General features: G+C 56.0%; 4 protein-coding genes and 3 pseudogenes across 4 annotated transcripts; 5 read left to right on the top strand and 2 right to left on the bottom strand.

Moving 5' to 3' along the window:
- Positions 1–205: 205 nt before the first annotated feature.
- On the bottom strand, positions 206–980 carry LOC136372372 (feather keratin Cos2-2-like; annotated as a pseudogene).
- Positions 981–2,557: 1,577 nt separating this feature from the next.
- On the bottom strand, positions 2,558–4,441 carry LOC136372122 (feather keratin Cos2-2-like). Its single transcript, XM_066336590.1, has 3 exons — positions 4,378–4,441; positions 3,281–3,288; positions 2,558–2,908 (listed from the first exon to the last, which is right to left on the bottom strand). The coding sequence occupies exons 1-3, from the start codon at positions 4,439–4,441 to the stop codon at positions 2,558–2,560; spliced, it is 423 nt and encodes a 140-aa protein (XP_066192687.1).
- An 882-nt stretch (positions 4,442–5,323) lies between these two features.
- Positions 5,324–10,945, top strand: LOC136372123 (feather keratin Cos2-2-like). The gene is made up of 2 exons (XM_066336591.1): positions 5,324–5,407; positions 10,595–10,945. Exons 1-2 carry the CDS (start codon positions 5,324–5,326, stop codon positions 10,943–10,945), a joined length of 435 nt encoding a protein of 144 aa, XP_066192688.1.
- A 1,579-nt stretch (positions 10,946–12,524) lies between these two features.
- On the top strand, positions 12,525–13,624 carry LOC136372073 (feather keratin Cos2-2-like; annotated as a pseudogene).
- A 2,588-nt stretch (positions 13,625–16,212) lies between these two features.
- Positions 16,213–16,542, top strand: LOC136372124 (feather keratin Cos2-2-like). Its single transcript, XM_066336592.1, has one exon. It carries the CDS (start codon positions 16,213–16,215, stop codon positions 16,540–16,542), a length of 330 nt encoding a protein of 109 aa, XP_066192689.1.
- Positions 16,543–18,117: 1,575 nt separating this feature from the next.
- On the top strand, positions 18,118–19,224 carry LOC136372376 (feather keratin Cos2-2-like; annotated as a pseudogene).
- Positions 19,225–21,816: 2,592 nt separating this feature from the next.
- On the top strand, positions 21,817–22,146 carry LOC136372125 (feather keratin Cos2-2-like). The gene has a single exon (XM_066336594.1). The coding sequence runs from the start codon at positions 21,817–21,819 to the stop codon at positions 22,144–22,146; it is 330 nt and encodes a 109-aa protein (XP_066192691.1).
- The last annotated feature ends 521 nt before the right edge of the window (positions 22,147–22,667 follow it).

The following is a 22,667-nucleotide window of genomic DNA, read 5'->3' on the forward strand; positions in this document are numbered from 1 at the left end:
TTCTTTGGACTGCCCTGCAGAGGAAGGATGGGCGACAGGTCCACACTGGACTGGCCTGGGGACAGAGGCACAGAGAAGGAGAGGAGAATAGAAGAAGGAAGCGATGGTCCAAAGCTCTAAATACAACATCCGGAAGCTCTATCTCCTGGCCAGAGCCATGTTCTGAGGTCTTGGAGATTCTTGCCCAAAGATGTTGCCAGCGCATTTAGCAGGGACGACATCTGCTGCCTCCATAGCAGTTGGTGATGCAGGAGATGTCAAAGCCCCCAGAGCTGATGGGCACTCCGCCGCAGCTGAGGATGTTGCCCACAGCAGCAGAGGTGGAGGATCCCACGGCAGTGTTCTGTGGGAAGGAGCTGAGGACGGGGCCGGGCAGGGTCACCAGCACAGCAGGCGGCTCAATGACGACGTGGGAGCTCTGGCACTGCCTGACACAGCACTCATTGCAGCTGCTGGCCAGCGGGCAGGGGCCGCAGGGCTGGCAGCAAGGGTCACAGGGCTTGCAGCAGGACATGGCTGGGGCTCACAGGTGCACCTGGCACAAAGGGCAGGGAGAAGCAGAAAGTGAGGACACGTGAGAAGCAGCACTGCACCCAATCACCCTGCAGCCAAGGCACCTCCTGGCCCTCATTGCACTGCCCAGCTCAAAGCCCAGCAGCCACCTCTGCCAAGTCCCAGCCTCTCTTTCTCTGGCTGCACAAGACCTTCTCTCCCCTGCCCTCTACCAGCACAAGTAGGCCCCAGCTCTGTGCTTTGACTCAACCCCTCTCAGCTGAGACATGCAGCCAGGAAAGAGCTGCTCCTGAAGTAGCAGGGGCAGGAGGAGTAGAAGTGGCTTCCCACTCACCTGATTCCTGAAGAGAAGGAGATGATAGAAGTGAATGAGGGAGCAGAGACTTGAGCTGCCTTTTATAGCAGCCCTGCACTGCCTCAGGCCCAGAGGCACCTTTGTGGAAGCAACAATTTTGTGACCAGCTCATGCCAAATGTGCACCAGCCCAGCTAATGGTAGGGGCTGTGTCCTGGTTTCCTGCACTGCGGTCTCTATTTCCTGCTTACTGCCGTGTGCATTCCTATCTGAAGAATTCTTCTGGGGCCAGGATGAGAGGCCCAAGAATTTGCAGGATATAAGGACATCGGAGTAGGCAGGAGGCTCGCATCACGGTCTGGTGGCATTCCTTGCAGACACATGATGTGAACCTGTGTCATTCCTGTGGCTTTGTTGGTGGCCAAGTACTCAGGGCATCACTCTCGTTCTTCCTGTGTACCTGCCCATCTCTCCCTCATCTCTCTGTGACATGCCATGGCTTTTCACGTGCAGCCTGTGTTCCCAGCCCATTTTGGGAATGGGTTGGGGATATAAGGTCTTCCTTGTGCTCTCGCTTCCCCTCTAATACATCTCCTTTGGTCAACAGTCCTTGCCCGCTTCTCTAGCTCCTTCCTGCTCTGGCCCTGGGCTGGATTACCAGCTGTGCTCAGTACACTTTGGCAGGGTGGATGGTGGCCAGCAAGCTGCCCTATCTACCCCCTTTCTCTGGTGGGAAGACAAGGTCAAATGAAACAAAGAACAACTTGAAGCATGATAGAAGGCAGTTTGTTAAAGCAAAACCAAAAGGTTATGCACGCACAGATACACTGGCAAAGAAAATAATTCATGGCCAGCTTCCCTCAGGAAGCAAGGGCTGGCCACTTGCCAGGAAGCAGGCCTTCCTCATGTCTGCTGGTTGCTCACAAAGGGAAACCATGTAAGTAAGGCTGCAGGAACGGGCTCTGTGAGAAGGGTAGAGGGGCTCCCGCCACGTCTGACTCAGTCAGCTCCAGCTGTGTCCAAAGGGGACTCAGCCCCGCCCAACACGGAGCACATCTGGCACACTGCTGAGGCCTCTGTCCAAGCAGACTTCATTAGGAGTGGCTTGGGCTGGAAGGCAATTTCAAGGCCATTTCTTTCCATTCCTCCCGCCCTCAACAGACGGGCACTAATGCTACCCACTCAAGCAGCTTGCTCAAAGCTCTGTCCAACCTGGTCTTGCACATTTCCAGGCTTGAGGCACCCAAAATCATTCTAGGCAAGATATTCCAATGCCTCACCCCTCTCACAGGCAGGGACATCTCTGTCTTCTCCATGGGAAAGGGAACAAAGAAAATTGCCCTGCAGGGATTTCAATGCTGCGCTGTCTCCCCCATTTTCCTATGAGCAGTCTGGAGGTGTTGTTGTAGAAACAAGGTGGAATCACAGGCCGCACTTTGAATGCAAAAGCAACTTTATTGAGACAGAAGAAGAAAAGGAGGGGGCTCACAGGGAGCACCACAAGCAGCTACTGAGATTCCCCAGCGATGTTTGAAGTCCCGGCCTGTGGAGGGAACGAGGCCAATGGGTCCCACTAGGCTGCCACTGAGCGGTGGCGACAGGAAAGGAAGGAAAGAGAAAAAGAGAGCAGGAGAAGAAGGAAACAGCAATCTGAAGCTCTAAATGCAGTGTCTTAAAGTTCCATCTTCATTCCAGTACCATGATCTGAGGTCTTGGAGGTTGTGTCCGCAGGATGTTGGCATCAGCATCTTTAGCATGGACGACAACATCTGCTGCCACCATAGCCGTTGGTGATGCAGGAGATGTCAAAGCCCCCAGAGCTGATGGGCACTCCCTCAGTGCTGAGGATGCTGCCCACAGCAGCAGAGGTGGAGGATCCCACGGCAGTGTTCTGTGGGAAGGAGCTGAGGACGGGGCCGGGCAGGGTCACCAGCACAGCAGGCGGCTCAATGACGACGTGGGAGCTCTGGCACTGCCTGACACAGCACTCATTGCAGCTGCTGGCCAGCGGGCAGGGGCCGCAGGGCCGGCAGCAAGGGTCACAGGGCTGGCACTGCTGGCACTTCTCTGGGCAGGACATGGCTGGAGCCTGGCGCTGCACCTGGCACAGAGGGCAGGGAGGAAGCAGAGCACACGCACACCTGAGACACAGCCCGCAAGGCACCCCCAGCCAGACAAGGCCCCTGCTGCCTGCGCAGCTCCAGGCTCTGCAGCCCCAAACTGGGCATCCTTTGCCTGAGCCCAGCATGATCCTTCTGAGCTCAGCCAGGCCCAGCCGCGCTCCTGCCTAACCTGGATGGAAGTCAGCACCTGAGCGCAGCCTCAGCCTCTGGCCAGAACACACCGTCTCCCCTCTGCCCACAGCAGCACCATTGCAGAACACCACTCCCAGAAGTACAAGGAGCAGGAACAAGGGCTGCAAAGCTCAGTGCTGTCCTAGAGAGCATGGAGGAGAAAGGTGGTTCCAACTCACCTGGTTGCCTAGGAGCAGGAGGTGACAGGAGTGCTTGAGAGAGCCAGCAGTTAGGCTGCCTTTTATCCTGGTCCCACAGTGCCTCAGGGCCCTGCATCCATTCCCCATAAGTGACGATGTTCCCGCATGATCCCAAATGAACGGAAACATCTCTGGGAACGGCATGGCATGAGTTGGTTTTTCCCTCCACAATGACTTTGCATTTCCTGGCCTCCATCCTTCCCATTCCCTCGCGGACAGTTCTTCTGAGAGCTGGTATGTGAGATTCCACGTAACCTGGGGACAAGGATGTGTCAGTGTGGGTAAGAGTCATGAACTAAGTGCAGAAGGGATCTCAAGGATGTAGGTGATGCCAGCCTGAGGCGTTCCTTTGGATCATTTTGGTTTCTGCTGCCTGGAAGGGCCCCATCTTCTCCCAACCATCCTGTCTTTGGCTCATCAGCTCTCCCATCTGCCTAACCTTCCAGGGAAAACCTCTTTGCCTTCCTTCTCGGCCTTCGCTGTCCATGAAACTCTTGCAGCACTGCTGTCTGAGCTTCTGTCCTGCTTGGATTGATCTGAACCTGCTCTGGCTAGGAGCCCCCCTATTGGAGTTCCCAATACCTCTGAGGCTCCAGCTGGGCTTTGCTGTAGTTTTTGTATTATTTTCTTTCCTCACTGAAAACTTTTGGCTTTTTCAAGACACACTTAATCATGCCATCTCACTAATTAATGTATTCTCGTTTTCTGCAAGTGCTGGAGCCTCAGAGGTATTGGGAACTCCAATAGGGGGGCTCCTAGCCAGAGCAGGTTCAGGTCAATCCAAGCAGGACAGAAGCTCAGACAGCAGTGCTGCAAGAGTTTCATGGACAGCGAAGGCCGAGAAGGAAGGCAAAGAGGTTTTCCCTGGAAGGTTAGGCAGATGGGAGAGCTGATGAGCCAAAGACAGGATGGTTGGGAGAAGATGGGGCCCTTCCAGGCAGCAGAAACCAAAATGATCCAAAGGAACGCCTCAGGCTGGCATCACCTACATCCTTGAGATCCCTTCTGCACTTAGTTCATGACTCTTACCCACACTGACACATCCTTGTCCCCAGGTTACGTGGAATCTCACATACCAGCTCTCAGAAGAACTGTCCGCGAGGGAATGGGAAGGATGGAGGCCAGGAAATGCAAAGTCATTGTGGAGGGAAAAACCAACTCATGCCATGCCGTTCCCAGAGATGTTTCCGTTCATTTGGGATCATGCGGGAACATCGTCACTTATGGGGAATGGATGCAGGGCCCTGAGGCACTGTGGGACCAGGATAAAAGGCAGCCTAACTGCTGGCTCTCTCAAGCACTCCTGTCACCTCCTGCTCCTAGGCAACCAGGTGAGTTGGAACCACCTTTCTCCTCCATGCTCTCTAGGACAGCACTGAGCTTTGCAGCCCTTGTTCCTGCTCCTTGTACTTCTGGGAGTGGTGTTCTGCAATGGTGCTGCTGTGGGCAGAGGGGAGACGGTGTGTTCTGGCCAGAGGCTGAGGCTGCGCTCAGGTGCTGACTTCCATCCAGGTTAGGCAGGAGCGCGGCTGGGCCTGGCTGAGCTCAGAAGGAGCGTGCTGGGCTCAGGCAAAGGATGCCCAGTTTGGGGCTGCAGAGCCTGCAGCTGCGCAGGCAGCAGGGGCCTTGTCTGGCTGGGGGTGCCTTGCGGGCTGTGTCTCAGGTGTGCGTGTGCTCTGCTTCCTCCCTGCCCTCTGTGCCAGGTGCAGCGCCAGGCTCCAGCCATGTCCTGCCCAGAGAAGTGCCAGCAGTGCCAGCCCTGTGACCCTTGCTGCCGGCCCTGTGGCCCCTGCCCGCTGGCCAGCAGCTGCAATGAGTGCTGTGTCAGGCAGTGCCAGAGCTCCCACGTCGTCATTGAGCCGCCTGCTGTGCTGGTGACCCTGCCCGGCCCCGTCCTCAGCTCCTTCCCACAGAACACTGCCGTGGGATCCTCCACCTCTGCTGCTGTGGGCAGCATCCTCAGCACTGAGGGAGTGCCCATCAGCTCTGGGGGCTTTGACATCTCCTGCATCACCAACTGCTATGGTGGCAGCAGATGTTGTCGTCCATGCTAAAGATGCTGATGCCAACATCCTGCGGACACAACCTCCAAGACCTCAGATCATGGTACTGGAATGAAGATGGAACTTTAAGACACTGCATTTAGAGCTTCAGATTGCTGTTTCCTTCTTCTCCTGCTCTCTTTTTCTCTTTCCTTCCTTTCCTGTCGCCACCACTCAGTGGCAGCCTAGTGGGACCCATTGGCCTCGTTCCCTCCACAGGCCGGGACTTCAAACATCGCTGGGGAATCTCAGTAGCTGCTTGTGGTGCTCCCTGTGAACCTCCTACTATTCTTTTTCTGTCTCAATAAAGTTGCTTTTACATTCAAAGTGCGGCCTGTGATTTCACCTTCTTTCTATAACAACACCTCCAGACTGCTCATAGGAAAATGGGGGAGACAGCGCAGCATTGAAATCCCTGCAGGGCAATTTTCTTTGTTCCCTTTCCCATGGAGAAGACAGAGATGTCCCTGCCTGTGAGAGTGGTGAGGCATTGGAATATCTTGCCTAGAATGATTTTGGGTGCCTCAAGCCTGGAAATGTGCAAGACCAGGTTGGACAGAGCTTTGAGCAAGCTGCTTGAGTGGGTAGCATTAGTGCCCGTCTGTTGAGGGCGGGAGGAGTGGAAAGAAATGGCCTTGAAATTGCCTTCCAGCCCAAGCCACTCCTAATGAAGTCTGCTTGGACAGAGGCCTCAGCAGTGTGCCAGATGTGCTCCGTGTTGGGCGGGGCTGAGTCCCCTTTGGACACAGCTGGAGCTGACTGAGTCAGACGTGGCGGGAGCCCCTCTACCCTTCTCACAGAGCCCGTTCCTGCAGCCTTACTTACACGGTTTCCCTTTGTGAGCAACCAGCAGACATGAGGAAGGCCTGCTTCCTGGCAAGTGGCCAGCCCTTGCTTCCTGAGGGAAGCTGGCCATGAATTATTTTCTTTGCCAGTGTACCTGTGCGTGCATAACCTTTTGGTTTTGCTTTAACAAACTGCCTTCTATCATGCTTCAAGTTGTTCTCTGTTTCATTTGACCTTGTCTTCCCACCAGAGAAAGGGGGTAGATAGGGCAGCTTGCTGGCCACCATCCACCCTGCCAAGGTGTGCTGAGCACAGCTGGTAATCCAGCCCAGGGCCAGAGCAGGAAGGAGCTAGAGAAGCGGGCAAGGACTGTTGACCAAAGGAGATGTATTAGAGGGGAAGCGAGAGCACAAGGAAGACCTTATATCCCCAACCCATTCCCAAAATGGGCTGGGAACACAGGCTGCACGTGAAAAGCCATGGCATGTCACAGAGAGATGGGGGAGAGATGGGCAGGTACACAGGAAGAACGAGAGTGATGCCCTGAGTACTTGGCCACCAACAAACCCACAGGAATGACACAGGTTCACGTCATGTGCCTGCAAGGAATGCCACCAGACCGTGATGCGAGCCTCCTGCCTACTCCGATGTCCTTATATCCTGCAAATTCTTGGGCCTCTCATCCTGGCCCCAGAAGAATTCTTCAGATAGGAATGCACACGGCAGTAAGCAGGAAATAGAGACCGCAGTGCAGGAAACCAGGACACAGCCCCTACCATTAGCTGGGCTGGTGCACATTTGACATGAGCTGGTCACAAAATTGTTGCTTCCACAAAGGTGCCTCTGGGCCTGAGGCAGTGCAGGGCTGCTATAAAAGGCAGCCCAAGTCTCTGCTCCCTCATTCACTTCTATCATCTCCTTCTCTTCGACAATCAGGTGAGTGGGAAGCCTCTTCTACTCCTCCTTCCCCTGCTACTTCAGGAGCAGCTCTTTCCTGGCTGCAGGTCTCAGCTGAGAGGGGTTGAGTCATAGCACAGAGCTGGGGCCTACTTGTGCTGGTAGAGGGCAGGGGAGAGAAGGTCTTGTGCAGCCAGAGAAAGAGAGGCTGGGACTTGGCAGAGGTGGCTGCTGGGCTTTGAGCTGGCCAGTGCAATGAGGGCCAGGAGGTGCCTTGGCTGCAGGGTGATTGGGTGCAGTGCTGCTTCTCCCGTGTGCTCACTTTCTGCTTCTCCCTGCCCTCTGTGCCAGGTGCACCTGTGAGCCCCAGCCATGTCCTGCTGCAAGCCCTGTGACCCTTGCTGCCAGCCCTGCGGCCCCTGCCCGCTGGCCAGCAGCTGCAATGAGTGCTGTGTCAGGCAGTGCCAGAGCTCCCACGTCGTCATTGAGCCGCCTGCTGTGCTGGTGACCCTGCCCGGCCCCGTCCTCAGCTCCTTCCCACAGAACACTGCCGTGGGATCCTCCACCTCTGCTGCTGTGGGCAACATCCTCAGCTGCGGCGGAGTGCCCATCAGCTCTGGGGGCTTTGACATCTCCTGCATCACCAACTGCTACGGCAGCAGATGCTGTCCCCCCTGCTAAATCTGCTGGCAACCTCCTCGGGCAAGAACGTCCACAACCTCTGAATAACCTCAGAATGTGGAGCAGCACTGAACATGGATCTTTGCCACAACGCATCTGTGCCCTTGCGTTCCTCTTGCTTTTCTCCAGTGTCTTTCCTTCTCTTCCTTTCCTGTCAGCACCACCCAATTCCAGCCTACTGGGACCTCTTGGCTTCCCTCCATCCCTCTGCAGGCCAGGCACATGGACACCCTCACTGCACCCCGGTGCCTGCTCCCAGCGTGCCCTTTGAGCCACCTCCTTTTTCTTCCTTCGACTCAATAAAGTTGTTTTGCATCCAAACCTGGGCCCCCGCTTTCTCTTTCCTTGTGTGGGAACTCTTCCAGTCAGCTCAGGGCAAGAGCTGGAGGAAGCTGTGGGTTGTCACTTCCAGGTGGTTTTGACTTTGGACTTTTTCTGTTGAAGATTACAAATACATCCCTTGCTTCCCCAAAATAGTGAGCATCAGGAGAAGATGATGGCAAAAGGTCACCTGAGAGGGAATGGGAAACAGCAGTGCCTGGGGATGGTCCACAACCTCCTCTCTTCCAGCACGTGCCTCACATTAGCCTTTTCTCCAGCTTCCAGCCGGTCAGCCAGGGCTGAGGGGCTTCAGAGGATCAACTAAGCACCAGGGCAGAACCAAAGCCATCTTCCCACCGTGTTGGAGGCTGCCACTCTTTCCCCTTCTGGGTGCGGGAGAGGAGAAACTCTCCCATCTTCTGGCTTCCCACTCCCAGACACGGTCAAACACTGTTCTCCATGTGCCTCATTCTCTTTGACAGCAGCATTTCCCACCGCTCCTGGCTCAGGACACAGGCCAGTGTGGTCACAGGACTGCCCCATCCCCACAGAGCCACCAGGACACGGTGAACTCCAAGCTTCCCATTAGGCAGGAGCAATGAGCCTGGGAAAGAGCTGAGTGTCCCCAGGCTGCCTGGAGGTGACAGCAAAGGGATGGCCTGGGTTTGGGATTGTCCTGGGGAGAGTGCCGTGGCCCTCTCCAGCTTCCTGCAGAGGAGCCCCTGGGGGCTCAATGTGTGGGTGGCTGGCACTGCTGGGCAGGGAAGTCCCTACGGGGCTTGCAATGGCTGGGCTGAGAGGTCAGCTCAGGCACAGCTGTGGGCACACACACAGGGCCACTGACACATTGCCAGCCTGCCCAGCTGTACCCAGACATGACCCCAGACGCACAGAGCCCAGCACACGGGCACAGGCACACGGGCACGGGGCTTGCACACAAGTGCCCTGCCCTGAGCACAGCCAGCCCCGTGTAGGCCACAGGCTCTCCGGGGGCTGTTGGCACGGGTGCAGAAACCCAGGGATGTGCAGACACTGGCACACAGTGGGGCATGGCCCCAGGGCCCCCAGGCACTTCCTGGCACGTTATTGTGGGGGAGCACATGGGGCAGAGGCCATAGGAAGGGATGTGACCGAGGGGATGCCGGGGAGTGTTGGCATGCACCCCGTACCCCCTGCAGGTATTGCCATATAGGGAAAGGTCTTAGACTCAGCCCTTGCATTTCTTATCAGGTAAAGGACCCAGAAACATCTTTGCTGTCCTGTCAGTACTTGGCTCAGTGGCAGTACAGAGGCATGGATTGGGCTTAGTCGGTGTAACTCAAAGCCTGTTGCCGATTTCATTGGGCCAAGGGCCAAAGGGCCCACCTGAACTGTCGAGCACTAAAGAGAGAGAACAAAGAGGCTCAGCGCATTTTCAGGCTGTTGCAGCAAGTGCGTGGGACCTGTCCCTCTGCTGTGCTGGGCTTTGCTGTAGTTTTTGTATTATTTTCTTTCCTCACTGAAAACTTTTGGCTTTTTCAAGACACACTTAATCATGCCATCTCGCTAATTAATGTATTCTGGTTTTCTGCAAGTGCTGGAGCCTCAGAGGTATTGGGAACTCCAACAGGGGCGCTCCTAGCCAGAGCAGGTTCAGGTCAATCCAAGCAGGACAGAAGCTCAGACAGCAGTGCTGCAAGAGTTTCATGGACAGCGAAGGCCGAGAAGGAGGGCAAAGAGGTTTTCCCTGGAAGGTTAGGCAGATGGGAGAGCTGATGAGCCAAAGACAGGATGGTTGGGAGAAGATGGGGCCCTTCCAGGCAGCAGAAACCAAAAAGATCCAAAGGAACGCCTCAGGCTGGCATCACCTACATCCTTGAGATCCCTTCTGCACTTAGTTCATGACTCTTACCCACACTGACACATCCTTGTCCCCAGGTTACGTGGAATCTCACATACCAGCTCTCAGAAGAACGTGTCCGTGAGGGAATGGGAAGGATGGAGGCCAGGAAATGCAAAGTCATTGTGGAGGGAAAAACCAACTCATGCCATGCCGTTCCCAGAGATGTTTCCGTTCATTTGGGATCATGCGGGAACATCGTCACTTATGGGGAATGGATGCAGGGCCCTGAGGCACTGTGGGACCAGGATAAAAGGCAGCCTAACTGCTGGCTCTCTCAAGCACTCCTGTCACCTCCTGCTCCTTGGCAACCAGGTGAGTTGGAACCACCTTTCTCCTCCATGCTCTCTAGGACAGCACTGAGCTTTGCAGCCCTTGTTCCTGCTCCTTGTACTTCTGGGAGTGGTGTTCTGCAATGGTGCTGCTGTGGGCAGAGGGAAGACGGTGTGTTCTGGCCAGAGGCTGAGGCTGCGCTCAGGTGCTGACTTCCATCCAGGTTAGGCAGGAGCGCGGCTGGGCCTGGCTGAGCTCAGAAGGAGCATGCTGGGCTCAGGCAAAGGATGCCCAGTTTGGGGCTGCAGAGCCTGGAGCTGCGCAGGCAGCAGGGGCCTTGTCTGGCTGGGGGTGCCTTGCGGGCTGTGTCTCAGGTGTGCGTGTGCTCTGCTTCCTCCCTGCCCTCTGTGCCAGGTGCAGCGCCAGGCTCCAGCCATGTCCTGCCCAGAGAAGTGCCAGCAGTGCCAGCCCTGTGACCCTTGCTGCCGGCCCTGCGGCCCCTGCCCGCTGGCCAGCAGCTGCAATGAGTGCTGTGTCAGGCAGTGCCAGAGCTCCCACGTCGTCATTGAGCCGCCTGCTGTGCTGGTGACCCTGCCCGGCCCCGTCCTCAGCTCCTTCCCACAGAACACTGCCGTGGGATCCTCCACCTCTGCTGCTGTTGGCAGCATCCTCAGCACTGAGGGAGTGCCCATCAGCTCTGGGGGCTTTGACATCTCCTGCATCACCAACTGCTATGGTGGCAGCAGATGTTGTCGTCCCTGCTAAAGATGCTGATGCCAACATCCTGCGGACACAACCCCCAAGACCTCAGATCATGGTACTGGAATGAAGATGGAACTTTAAGACACTGCATTTAGAGCTTCAGATTGCTGTTTCCTTCTTCTCCTGCTCTCTTTTTCTCTTCCCTTCCTTTCCTGTCGCCACCACTCAGTGGCAGCCTAGTGGGACCCATTGGCCTCGTTCCCTCCACAGGCCGGGACTTCAAACATCGCTAGGGAATCTCAGTAGCTGCTTGTGGTGCTCCCTGTGAGCCCCCTCCTTTTCTTCTTCTGTCTCAATAAAGTTGCTTTTGCATTCAAAGTGCGGCCTGTGATTCCACCTTCTTTCTACAACAACACCTTCCAGACTGCTCATAGGAAAATGGAGGAGACAGCGCAGCATTGAAATCCCTGCAGGGCAATTTTCTTTGTTCCCTTTCCCATGGAGAAGACAGAGATGTCCCTGCCTGTGAGAGTGGTGAGGCATTGGAATATCTTGCCTAGAATGATTTTGGGTGCCTCAAGCCAGGAAATGTGCAAGACCAGGTTGGACAGAGCTTTGAGCAAGCTGCTTGAGTGGGTAGCATTAGTGCCCGTCTCTTGAGGGCGGGAGGAGTGGAAAGAAATGGCCTTGAAGTTGCCTTCCAGCCCAAGCCACTCCTAATGAAGTCTGCTTGGACAGAGGCCTCAGCAGTGTGCCAGATGTGCTCCGTGTTGGGCGGGGCTGAGTCCCCTTTGGACACAGCTGGAGCTGACTGAGTCAGACGTGGCGGGAGCCGCTCTACCCTTCTCACAGAGCCCGTTCCTGCAGCCTTACTTACACGGTTTCCCTTTGTGAGCAACCAGCAGACATGAGGAAGGCCTGCTTCCTGGCAAGTGGCCAGCCCTTGCTTCCTGAGGGAAGCTGGCCATGAATTATTTTCTTTGCCAGTGTACCTGTGCGTGCATAACCTTTTGGTTTTGCTTTAACAAACTGCCTTCTATCATGCTTCAAGTTGTTCTCTGTTTCATTTGACCTTGTCTTCCCACCAGAGAAAGGGGGTAGGTAGGGCAGCTTGCTGGGCACCATCCACCCTGCCAAGGTGTGCTGAGCACAGCTGGTAGTCCAGCCCAGGGCCAGAGCAGGAAGGAGCTGGAGAAGCAGGCAAGGACTGTTGACCAAAGGGAGATGTATTAGAGGGGAAGCGAGAGCACAAGGAAGACCTTATATCCCCAACCCATTCCCAAAATGGGCTGGGAACACAGGCTGCACGTGAAAAGCCATGGCATGTCACAGAGAGATGAGGGAGAGATGGGCAGGTACACAGGAAGAACGAGAGTGATGCCCTGAGTACTTGGCCACCAACAAACCCACAGGAATGACACAGGTTCACGTCATGTGCCTGCAAGGAATGCCACCAGACCGTGATGCGAGCCTCCTGCCTACTCCGATGTCCTTATATCCTGCAAATTCTTGGGCCTCTCATCCTGGCCCCAGAAGAATTCTTCAGATAGGAATGCACACGGCAGTAAGCAGGAAATAGAGACCGCAGTGCAGGAAACCAGGACACAGCCCCTACCATTAGCTGGGCTTGTGCACATTTAACATGAGCTGGTCACAAAATTGTTGCTTCCACAAAGGTGCCTCTGGGCCTGAGGCAGTGCAGGGCTGCTATAAAAGGCAGCCCAAGTCTCTGCTCCCTCATTCACTTCTATCATCTCCTTCTCTTCAGGAATCAGGTGAGTGGGAAGCCTCTTGTACTCCTCCTGCCCCTGCTACTTCAGGAGCAGCTCTTTCCTGGCTGCAGGTCTCAGCTGAGAGGGGTTGAGTCATAGCACAGAGCTGGGGCCTACTTGGGCTGGTAGAGAGCAGGGGAGAGAAGGTCTTGTGCAGCCAGAGAAAGAGAGGCTGGGACTTGGCAGAGGTGGCTGCTGGGCTTTGAGCTGGCCAGTGCAATGAGGGCCAGGAGGTGCCTTGGCTGCAGGGTGATTGGGTGCAGTGCTGCTTCTCCCGTGTGCTCACTTTCTGCTTCTCCCTGCCCTCTGTGCCAGGTGCACCTGTGAGCCCCAGCCATGTCCTGCTGCAAGCCCTGTGACCCTTGCTGCCAGCCCTGCGGCCCCTGCCCGCTGGCCAGCAGCTGCAATGAGTGCTGTGTCAGGCAGTGCCAGAGCTCCCACGTCGTCATTGAGCCGCCTGCTGTGCTGGTGACCCTGCCCGGCCCCGTCCTCAGCTCCTTCCCACAGAACACTGCCGTGGGATCCTCCACCTCTGCTGCTGTGGGCAACATCCTCAGCTGCGGCGGAGTGCCCATCAGCTCTGGGGGCTTTGACATCTCCTGCATCACCAACTGCTACGGCAGCAGATGCTGTCCCCCCTGCTAAATCTGCTGGCAACCTCCTCGGGCAAGAACGTCCACAACCTCTGAATAACCTCAGAATGTGGAGCAGCACTGAACATGGATCTTTGCAACAACGCATCTGTGCCCTTGCGTTCCTCTTGCTTTTCTCCAGTGTCTTTCCTTCTCTTCCTTTCCTGTCAGCACCACCCAATTCCAGCCTACTGGGACCTCTTGGCTTCCCTCCATCCCTCTGCAGGCCAGGCACATGGACACCCTCACTGCACCCCAGTGCCTGCTCCCAGCGTTCCCTTTGAGCCACCTCCTTTTTCTTCCTTCGACTCAATAAAGTTGTTTTGCATCCAAACCTGGGCCCCCGCTTTCTCTTTCCTTGTGTGGGAACTCTTCCAGTCAGCTCAGGGCAAGAGCTGGAGGAAGCTGTGGGTTGTCACTTCCAGGTGGTTTTGACTTTGGACTTTTTCTGTTGAAGATTACAAATACATCCCTTGCTTCCCCAAAATAGTGAGCATCAGGAGAAGATGATGGCAAAAGGTCACCTGAGAGGGAATGGGAAACAGTAGTGTCTCGGGCTTGGTCCACAACCTCCTCTCTTCCAACACGTGCCTCACATTAGCCTTTTCTCCAGCTTCCAGCCGGTCAGCCAGGGCTGAGGGGCTTCAGAGGATCAACTAAGCACCAGGGCAGAACCAAAGCCATCTTCCCACCGTGTTGGAGGCTGCCACTCTTTCCCCTTCTGGGTGCGGGAGAGGAGAAACTCTCCCATCTTCTGGCTTCCCCCTCCCAGACACGGTCAAACACTGTTCTCCACGGGCCTCATTCTCTTTGACAGCAGCATTTCCCACCGCTCCTGGCTCAGGACACAGGCTAGTGTGGTCACAGGACTGCCCCATCCCCACAGAGCCACCAGGACACGGTGACCTCCAAGCTTCCCATTAGGCAGGAGCAATGAGCCTGGGAAAGAGCTGAGTGCCCCAGGCTGCCTGGAGGTGACAGCAAAGGGATGGCCTGGGTTTGGGATTGTCCTGGGGAGATGGAGTGCCGTGGCCCTCTCCAGCTTCCTGCAGAGGAGCCCCTGGGGGCTGAAGTGTGTGTGGTGGCTGGCACTGCTGGGCAGGGAAGTCCCTACGGGGCTTGCAATGGCTGGGCTGAGAGGTCAGCTCAGGCACAGCTGTGGGCACACACACAGGGCCACTGACACATTGCCAGCCTGCCCAGCTGTGCCCAGACATGACCCCAGACGCACAGAGCCCAGCACACGGGCACAGGCACACGGGCACGGGGCTTGCACACAAGTGCCCTGCCCTGAGCACAGCCAGCCCCGTGTAGGCCACAGGCTCTCCGGGGGCTGTTGGCACGGGTGCAGAAACCCAGGGATGTGCAGACACTGGCACACACTGGGGCATGGCCCCAGGGCCCCCAGGCACTGCCTGGCACGTTATTGTGGGGGAGCACATGGGGCAGAGGCCATAGGAAGGGATGTGACCGAGGGGATGCCGGGGAGTGTTGGCATGCACCCCGTACCCCCTGCAAGTATTGCCATATAGGGGAAGGTCTTAGACTCAGCCCTTGCATTTCTTATCAGGTAAAGGACCCAGAAACATCTTTGCTGTCCTGTCAGTACTTGGCTCAGTGGCAGTACAGAGGCATTGATTGGGCTTAGTCGGTGTAACTCAAAGCCTGTTGCCGATTTCATTGGGCCAAGGGCCAAAGGGCCCACCTGAACTGTCGCGCACTAAAGAGAGAGAACAAAGAGGCTCAGCGCATTTTCAGGCTGTTGCAGCAAGTGCGTGGGACCAGTCCCTCTGCTGTGCTGGGCTTTGCTGTTATGTTTGTGTTATTTTCTTTCCTCATTGAACCCTGTTGGCTTTTTCAAGACACACTTGATCATGCCATCTCGCTAATTAATGTATTCTGTTTTCCTGCAAGTGCTGGAGCCTCAGAGGTATTGGGAACTCCAATAGGGGCGCTCCTAGCCAGAGCAGGTTCAGGTCAATCCAAGCAGGACAGAAGCTCAGACAGCAGTGCTGCAAGAGTTTCATGGACAGCGAAGGCCGAGAAGGAGGGCAAAGAGGTTTTCCCTGGAAGGTTAGGCAGATGGGAGAGCTGATGAGCCAAAGACAGGATGGTTGGGAGAAGATGGGGCCCCTCCAGGCAGCAGAAACCAAAAAGATCCAAAGGAATGCCTCAGGCTGGCATCACCTACATCCTTGAGATCCCTTCTGCACTTAGTTCATGACTCTTACCCACACTGACACATCCTTGCCCCCAGGTTACGTGGAATCTCACATACCAGCTCTCAGAAGAAGTGTCCGTGAGGGAATGGGAAGGATGGAGGCCAGGAAATGCAAAGTCATTGTGGAGGGAAAAACCAACTCATGCCATGCCGTTCCCAGAGATGTTTCCGTTCATTTGGGATCATGCGGGAACATCGTCACTTATGGGGAATGGATGCAGGGCCCTGAGGCACTGTGGGGCCAGGATAAAAGGCAGCCTAACTGCTGGCTCTCTCAAGCACTCCTGTCACCTCCTGCTCCTTGGCAACCAGGTGAGTTGGAACCACCTTTCTCCTCCATGCTCTCTAGGACAGCACTGAGCTTTGCAGCCCTTGTTCCTGCTCCTTGTACTTCTGGGAGGGGTGTTCTGCAATGGTGCTGCTGTGGGCAGAGGGGAGACGGTGTGTTCTGGCCAGAGGCTGAGGCTGCGCTCAGGTGCTGACTTCCATCCAGGTTAGGCAGGAGCGCGGCTGGGCCTGGCTGAGCTCAGAAGGAGCGTGCTGGGCTCAGGCAAAGGATGCCCAGTTGGGGGCTGCAGAGCCTGGAGCTGCGCAGGCAGCAGGGGCCTTGTCTGGCTGGGGGTGCCTTGCGGGCTGTGTCTCAGGTGTGCGTGTGCTCTGCTTCCTCCCTGCCCTCTGTGCCAGGTGCAGCGCCAGGCTCCAGCCATGTCCTGCCCAGAGAAGTGCCAGCAGTGCCAGCCCTGTGACCCTTGCTGCCGGCCCTGCGGCCCCTGCCCGCTGGCCAGCAGCTGCAATGAGTGCTGTGTCAGGCAGTGCCAGAGCTCCCACGTCGTCATTGAGCCGCCTGCTGTGCTGGTGACCCTGCCCGGCCCCGTCCTCAGCTCCTTCCCACAGAACACTGCCGTGGGATCCTCCACCTCTGCTGCTGTTGGCAGCATCCTCAGCACTGAGGGAGTGCCCATCAGCTCTGGGGGCTTTGACATCTCCTGCATCACCAACTGCTATGGTGGCAGCAGATGTTGTCGTCCCTGCTAAAGATGCTGATGCCAACATCCTGCGGACACAACCTCCAAGACCTCAGGTCATGGTACTGGAATGAAGATGGAACTTTAAGACACTGCATTTAGAGCTTCAGATTGCTGTTTCCTTCTTCTCCTGCTCTCTTTTTCTCTTCCCTTCCTTTCCTGTCGCCACCACTCAGTGGCAGCCTAGTGGGACCCATTGGCCTCGTTCCCTCCACAGGCCGGGACTTCAAACATCGCTGGGGAATCTCAGTAGCTGCTTGTGGTGATCCCTGTGAGCCTCCTCCTTTTCTTCTTCTGTCTCAATAAAGTTGCTTTTGCATTCAAAGTGCGGCCTGTGATTCCACCTTCTTTCTACAACAACACTTCCAGACTGCTCATAGGAAAATGGAGGAGACAGCGCAGCATTGAAATCCCTGCAGGGCAATTTTCTTTGTTCCCTTTCCCATGGAGAAGACAGAGACGTCCCTGCCTGTGAGAGTGGTGAGGCATTGGAATATCTTGCCTAGAATGATTTTGGGTGCCTCAAGCCTGGAAATGTGCAAGACCAGGTTGGACAGAGCTTTGAGCAAGCTGCTTGAGTGGGTAGCATTAGTGCCCGTCTGTTGAGGGCGGGAGGAGTGGAAAGAAATGGCCTTGAAGTTGCCTTCCAGCCCAAGCCACTCCTAATGAAGTCTGCTTGGACAGAGGCCTCAGCAGTGTGCCAGATGTGCTCCGTGTTGGGCGGGGCTGAGTCCCCTTTGGACACAGCTGGAGCTGACTGAGTCAGACGTGGCGGGAGCCGCTCTACCCTTCTCACAGAGCCCGTTCCTGCAGCCTTACTTAGACGGTTTCCCTTTGTGAGCAACCAGCAGACATGAGGAAGGCCTGCTTCCTGGCAAGTGGCCAGCCCTTGCTTCCTGAGGGAAGTTGGCCATGAATTATTTTCTTTGCCAGTGTACCTGTGCGTGCATAACCTTTTGGTTTTACTTTAACAAACTGCCTTCTATCATGCTTCAAGTTGTTCTCTGTTTCATTTGACCTTGTCTTCCCACCAGACAAAGGGGGTAGATAGGGCAGCTTGCTGGGCACCATCCACCCTGCCAAGGTGTGCTGAGCACAGCTGGTAATCCAGCCCAGGGCCAGAGCAGGAAGGAGCTAGAGAAGCGGGCAAGGACTGTTGACCAAAGGGAGAGGTATTAGAGGGGAAGCGAGAGCACAAGGAAGACCTTATATGCCCAACCCATTCCAAAAATGGGCTGGGAACACAGGCTGCACGTGAAAAGCCATGGCATGTCACAGAGAGATGAGGGAGAGATGGGCAGGTGCACAGGAAGAACGAGAGTGATGCCCTGAGTACTTGGCCACCAACAAACCCACAGGAATGACACAGGTTCACGTCATGTGCCTGCAAGGAATGCCACCAGACCGTGATGCGAGCCTCCTGCCTACTCTGATGTCCTTATATCCTGCAAATTCTTGGGCCTCTCATCCTGGCCCCAGAAGAATTCTTCAGATAGGAATGCACACGGCAGTAAGCAGGAAATAGAGACCGCAGTGCAGGAAACCAGGACACAGCCCCTACCATTAGCTGGGCTGGTGCACATTTGACATGAGCTGGTCACAAAATTATTGCTTTCACAAAGGTGCCTCTGGGCCTGAGGCAGTGCAGGGCTGCTATAAAAGGCAGCCCAAGTCTCTGCTCCCTCATTCACTTCTATCATCTCCTTCTCTTCAGGAATCAGGTGAGTGGGAAGCCTCTTCTACTCCTCCTGCTCCTGCTACTTCAGGAGCAGCTCTTTCCTGGCTGCAAGTCTCAGCTGAGAGGGGTTGAGTCATAACACAGAGCTGGGGCCTACTTGTGCTGGTAGAGGGCAGGGGAGAGAAGGTCTTGCGCAGCCAGAGAAAGAGAGGCTGGGACTTGGCAGAGGTGGCTGCTGGGCTTTGAGCTGGGCAGTGCAATGAGGGCCAGGAGGTGCCTTGGCTGCAGGGTGATTGATTGGGTGCAGTGCTGCTTCTCACGTGTCCTCACTTTCTGCTTCTCCCTGCCCTCTGTGCCAGGTGCACCTGTGAGCCCCAGCCATGTCCTGCTGCAAGCCCTGTGACCCTTGCTGCCAGCCCTGCGGCCCCTGCCCGCTGGCCAGCAGCTGCAACGAGTGCTGTGTCAGGCAGTGCCAGAGCTCCCACGTCGTCATTGAGCCGCCTGCTGTGCTGGTGACCCTGCCCGGCCCCGTCCTCAGCTCCTTCCCACAGAACACTGCCGTGGGATCCTCCACCTCTGCTGCTGTGGGCAACATCCTCAGCTGCGGCGGAGTGCCCATCAGCTCTGGGGGCTTTGACATCTCCTGCATCACCAACTGCTACGGCAGCAGATGCTGTCCCCCCTGCTAAATCTGCTGGCAACCTCCTCGGGCAAGAACGTCCACAACCTCTGAATAACCTCAGAATGTGGAGCAGCACTGAACATGGATCTTTGCAACAACGCATCTGTGCCCTTGCGTTCCTCTTGCTTTTCTCCAGTGTCTTTCCTTCTCTTCCTTTCCTGTCAGCACCACCCAATTCCAGCCTACTGGGACCTCTTGGCTTCCCTCCATCCCTCTGCAGGCCAGGCACATGGACACCCTCACTGCACCCCAGTGCCTGCTCCCAGCGTTCCCTTTGAGCCACCTCCTTTTTCTTCCTTCGACTCAATAAAGTTGTTTTGCATCCAAACCTGGGCCCCCGCTTTCTCTTTCCTTGTGTGGGAACTCTTCCAGTCAGCTCAGGGCAAGAGCTGGAGGAAGCCTGTGGGTTGTCACTTCCAGGTGGTTTTGACTTTGGACTTTTTCTGTTGAAGATTACAAATACATCCCTTGCTTCCCCAAAATAGTGAGCATCAGGAGAAGATGATGGCAAAAGGTCACCTGAGAGGGAATGGGAAACAGTAGTGTCTCGGGCTTGGTCCACAACCTCCTCTCTTCCAACACGTGCCTCACATTAGCCTTTCCTCCAGCTTCCAGCCGGTCAGCCAGGGCTGAGGGGCTTCAGAGGATCAACTAAGCACCAGGGCAGAACCAAAGCCATCTTCCCACCGTGTTGGAGGCTGCCACTCTTTCCCCTTCTGGGTGCGGGAGAGGAGAAACTCTCCTATCTTCTGGCTTCCCCCTCCCAGACACGGTCAAACACTGTTCTCCACGGGCCTCATTCTCTTTGACAGCAGCATTTCCCACCGCTCCTGGATCAGGTCACAGGTCAGTGTGGTCACAGGACTGCCCCATCCCCACAGAGCCACCAGGACACGGTGACCTCCAAGCTTCCCATTAGGCAGGAGTAATGAGCCTGGGAAAGAGCTGAGTGCCCCCAGGCTGCCTGGAGGTGACAGCAAAGGGATGGCCTGGGTTTGGGATTGTCCTGGGGAGATGGGAGTGCTGTGGCCCTCTCCAGCTTCCTGCAGACGAGCCCCTGGGGGCTGAGTGTGTGTGGGTGGCTGGCACTGCTGGGCAGGGAAGTCCCTACGGGGCTTGCAATGGCTGGGCTGAGAGGTCAGCTCAGGCCCAGCTGTGGGCACACACACAGGGCCACTGACACATTGCCAGCCTGCCCAGCTGTGCCCAGACATGACCCCAGACGCACAGAGCCCAGCACACGGGCACAGGCACACGGGCACGGGGCTTGCACACAAGTGCCCTGCCCTGAGCACAGCCAGCCCTGTGTAGGCCACAGGCTCTCCAGGGGCTGTTGGCACGGGTGCAGAAGCCCAGGGATGTGCAGACACTGGCACACACTGGGGCATGGCCCCAGGGCCCCCAGGCACTGCCTGGCACGTTATTGTGGGGGAGCACATGGGGCAGAGGCCATAGGAAGGGATGTGACCGAGGGGATGCCGGGGAGTGTTGGCATGCACCCCGTACCCCCTGCAGGTATTGCCATATAGGGAAAGGTCTTAGACTCAGCCCTTGCATTTCTTATCAGGTAAAGGACCCAGAAACATCTTTGCTGTCCTGTCAGTACTTGGCTCAGTGGCAGTACAGAGGCATGGATTGGGCTTAGTCGGTGTAACTCAAAGCCTGTTGCCGATTTCATTGGGCCAAGGGCCAAAGGGCCCACCTGAACTGTCGAGCACTAAAGAGAGAGAACATAAGAGGCTCAGCGCATTTTCAGGCTGTTGCAGCAAGTGCGTGGGACCAGTCCCTCTGCTGTGCTGGGCTTAGCTGTTATGTTTGTGTTATTTTCTTTCCTCAATTGAACCCTGTTGGCTTTTTCAAGACACACTTGATCATGCCATCTCGCTAATTAATGTATTCTGTTTTCCTGCAAGTGCTGGAGCCTCAGAGGTATTGGGAACTCCAATAGGGGCGCTCCTAGCCAGAGCAGGTTCAGGTCAATCCAAGCAGGACAGAAGCTCAGACAGCAGTGCTGCAAGAGTTTCATGGACAGCGAAGGCCGAGAAGGAGGGCAAAGAGGTTTTCCCTGGAAGGTTAGGCATATGGGAGAGCTGATGAGCCAAAGACAGGATGGTTGGGAGAAGATGGGGCCCCTCCAGGCAGCAGAAACCAAAAAGATCCAAAGGAATGCCTCAGGCTGGCATCACCTACATCCTTGAGATCCCTTCTGCACTTAGTTCATGACTCTTACCCACACTGACACATCCTTGCCCCAGGTTACGTGGAATCTCACATACCAGCTCTCAGAAGAAGTGTCCGTGAGGGAATGGGAAGGATGGAGGCCAGGAAATGCAAAGTCATTGTGGAGGGAAAAACCAACTCATGCCATGCCGTTCCCAGAGATGTTTCCGTTCATTTGGGATCATGCGGGAACATCGTCACTTATGGGGAATGGATGCAGGGCCCTGAGGCACTGTGGGGCCAGGATAAAAGGCAGCCTAACTGCTGGCTCTCTCAAGCACTCCTGTCACCTCCTGCTCCTTGGCAACCAGGTGAGTTGGAACCACCTTTCTCCTCCATGCTCTCTAGGACAGCACTGAGCTTTGCAGCCCTTGTTCCTGCTCCTTGTACTTCTGGGAGGGGTGTTCTGCAATGGTGCTGCTGTGGGCAGAGGGGAGACGGTGTGTTCTGGCCAGAGGCTGAGGCTGCGCTCAGGTGCTGACTTCCATCCAGGTTAGGCAGGAGCGCGGCTGGGCCTGGCTGAGCTCAGAAGGAGCGTGCTGGGCTCAGGCAAAGGATGCCCAGTTGGGGGCTGCAGAGCCTGGAGCTGCGCAGGCAGCAGGGGCCTTGTCTGGCTGGGGGTGCCTTGCGGGCTGTGTCTCAGGTGTGCGTGTGCTCTGCTTCCTCCCTGCCCTCTGTGCCAGGTGCAGCGCCAGGCTCCAGCCATGTCCTGCCCAGAGAAGTGCCAGCAGTGCCAGCCCTGTGACCCTTGCTGCCGGCCCTGCGGCCCCTGCCCGCTGGCCAGCAGCTGCAATGAGTGCTGTGTCAGGCAGTGCCAGAGCTCCCACGTCGTCATTGAGCCGCCTGCTGTGCTGGTGACCCTGCCCGGCCCCGTCCTCAGCTCCTTCCCACAGAACACTGCCGTGGGATCCTCCACCTCTGCTGCTGTTGGCAGCATCCTCAGCACTGAGGGAGTGCCCATCAGCTCTGGGGGCTTTGACATCTCCTGCATCACCAACTGCTATGGTGGCAGCAGATGTTGTCGTCCCTGCTAAAGATGCTGATGCCAACATCCTGCGGACACAACCTCCAAGACCTCAGGTCATGGTACTGGAATGAAGATGGAACTTTAAGACACTGCATTTAGAGCTTCAGATTGCTGTTTCCTTCTTCTCCTGCTCTCTTTTTCTCTTCCCTTCCTTTCCTGTCGCCACCACTCAGTGGCAGCCTAGTGGGACCCATTGGCCTCGTTCCCTCCACAGGCCGGGACTTCAAACATCGCTGGGGAATCTCAGTAGCTGCTTGTGGTGATCCCTGTGAGCCTCCTCCTTTTCTTCTTCTGTCTCAATAAAGTTGCTTTTGCATTCAAAGTGCGGCCTGTGATTCCACCTTCTTTCTACAACAACACTTCCAGACTGCTCATAGGAAAATGGAGGGAGACAGCGCAGCATTGAAATCCCTGCAGGGCAATTTTCTTTGTTCCCTTTCCCATGGAGAAGACAGAGACGTCCCTGCCTGTGAGAGTGGTGAGGCATTGGAATATCTTGCCTAGAATGATTTTGGGTGCCTCAAGCCT

The sequence above is a fragment of the Sylvia atricapilla genome, chromosome 27 (genome assembly GCF_009819655.1).
Source record: "Sylvia atricapilla isolate bSylAtr1 chromosome 27, bSylAtr1.pri, whole genome shotgun sequence".
Classification (NCBI taxonomy): Eukaryota; Metazoa; Chordata; class Aves; order Passeriformes; family Sylviidae; genus Sylvia; species Sylvia atricapilla.

Bases quoted from the DNA above. Each gene is read 5' to 3' on its own strand.
- LOC136372122 (XM_066336590.1), bottom strand. From the start codon at position 4,441: ATGACTTTGCATTTCCTGGCCTCCATCCTTCCCATTCCCTCGCGGACA.
- LOC136372123 (XM_066336591.1), top strand. From the start codon at position 5,324: ATGGTGGCAGCAGATGTTGTCGTCCATGCTAAAGATGCTGATGCCAAC. The intron at 5,408-10,594 runs GTACTGGAATGA...CCTCTGTGCCAG, and splicing joins CTCCAAGACCTCAGATCATG to GTGCAGCGCCAGGCTCCAGC.
- LOC136372124 (XM_066336592.1), top strand. From the start codon at position 16,213: ATGTCCTGCCCAGAGAAGTGCCAGCAGTGCCAGCCCTGTGACCCTTGC.
- LOC136372125 (XM_066336594.1), top strand. From the start codon at position 21,817: ATGTCCTGCCCAGAGAAGTGCCAGCAGTGCCAGCCCTGTGACCCTTGC.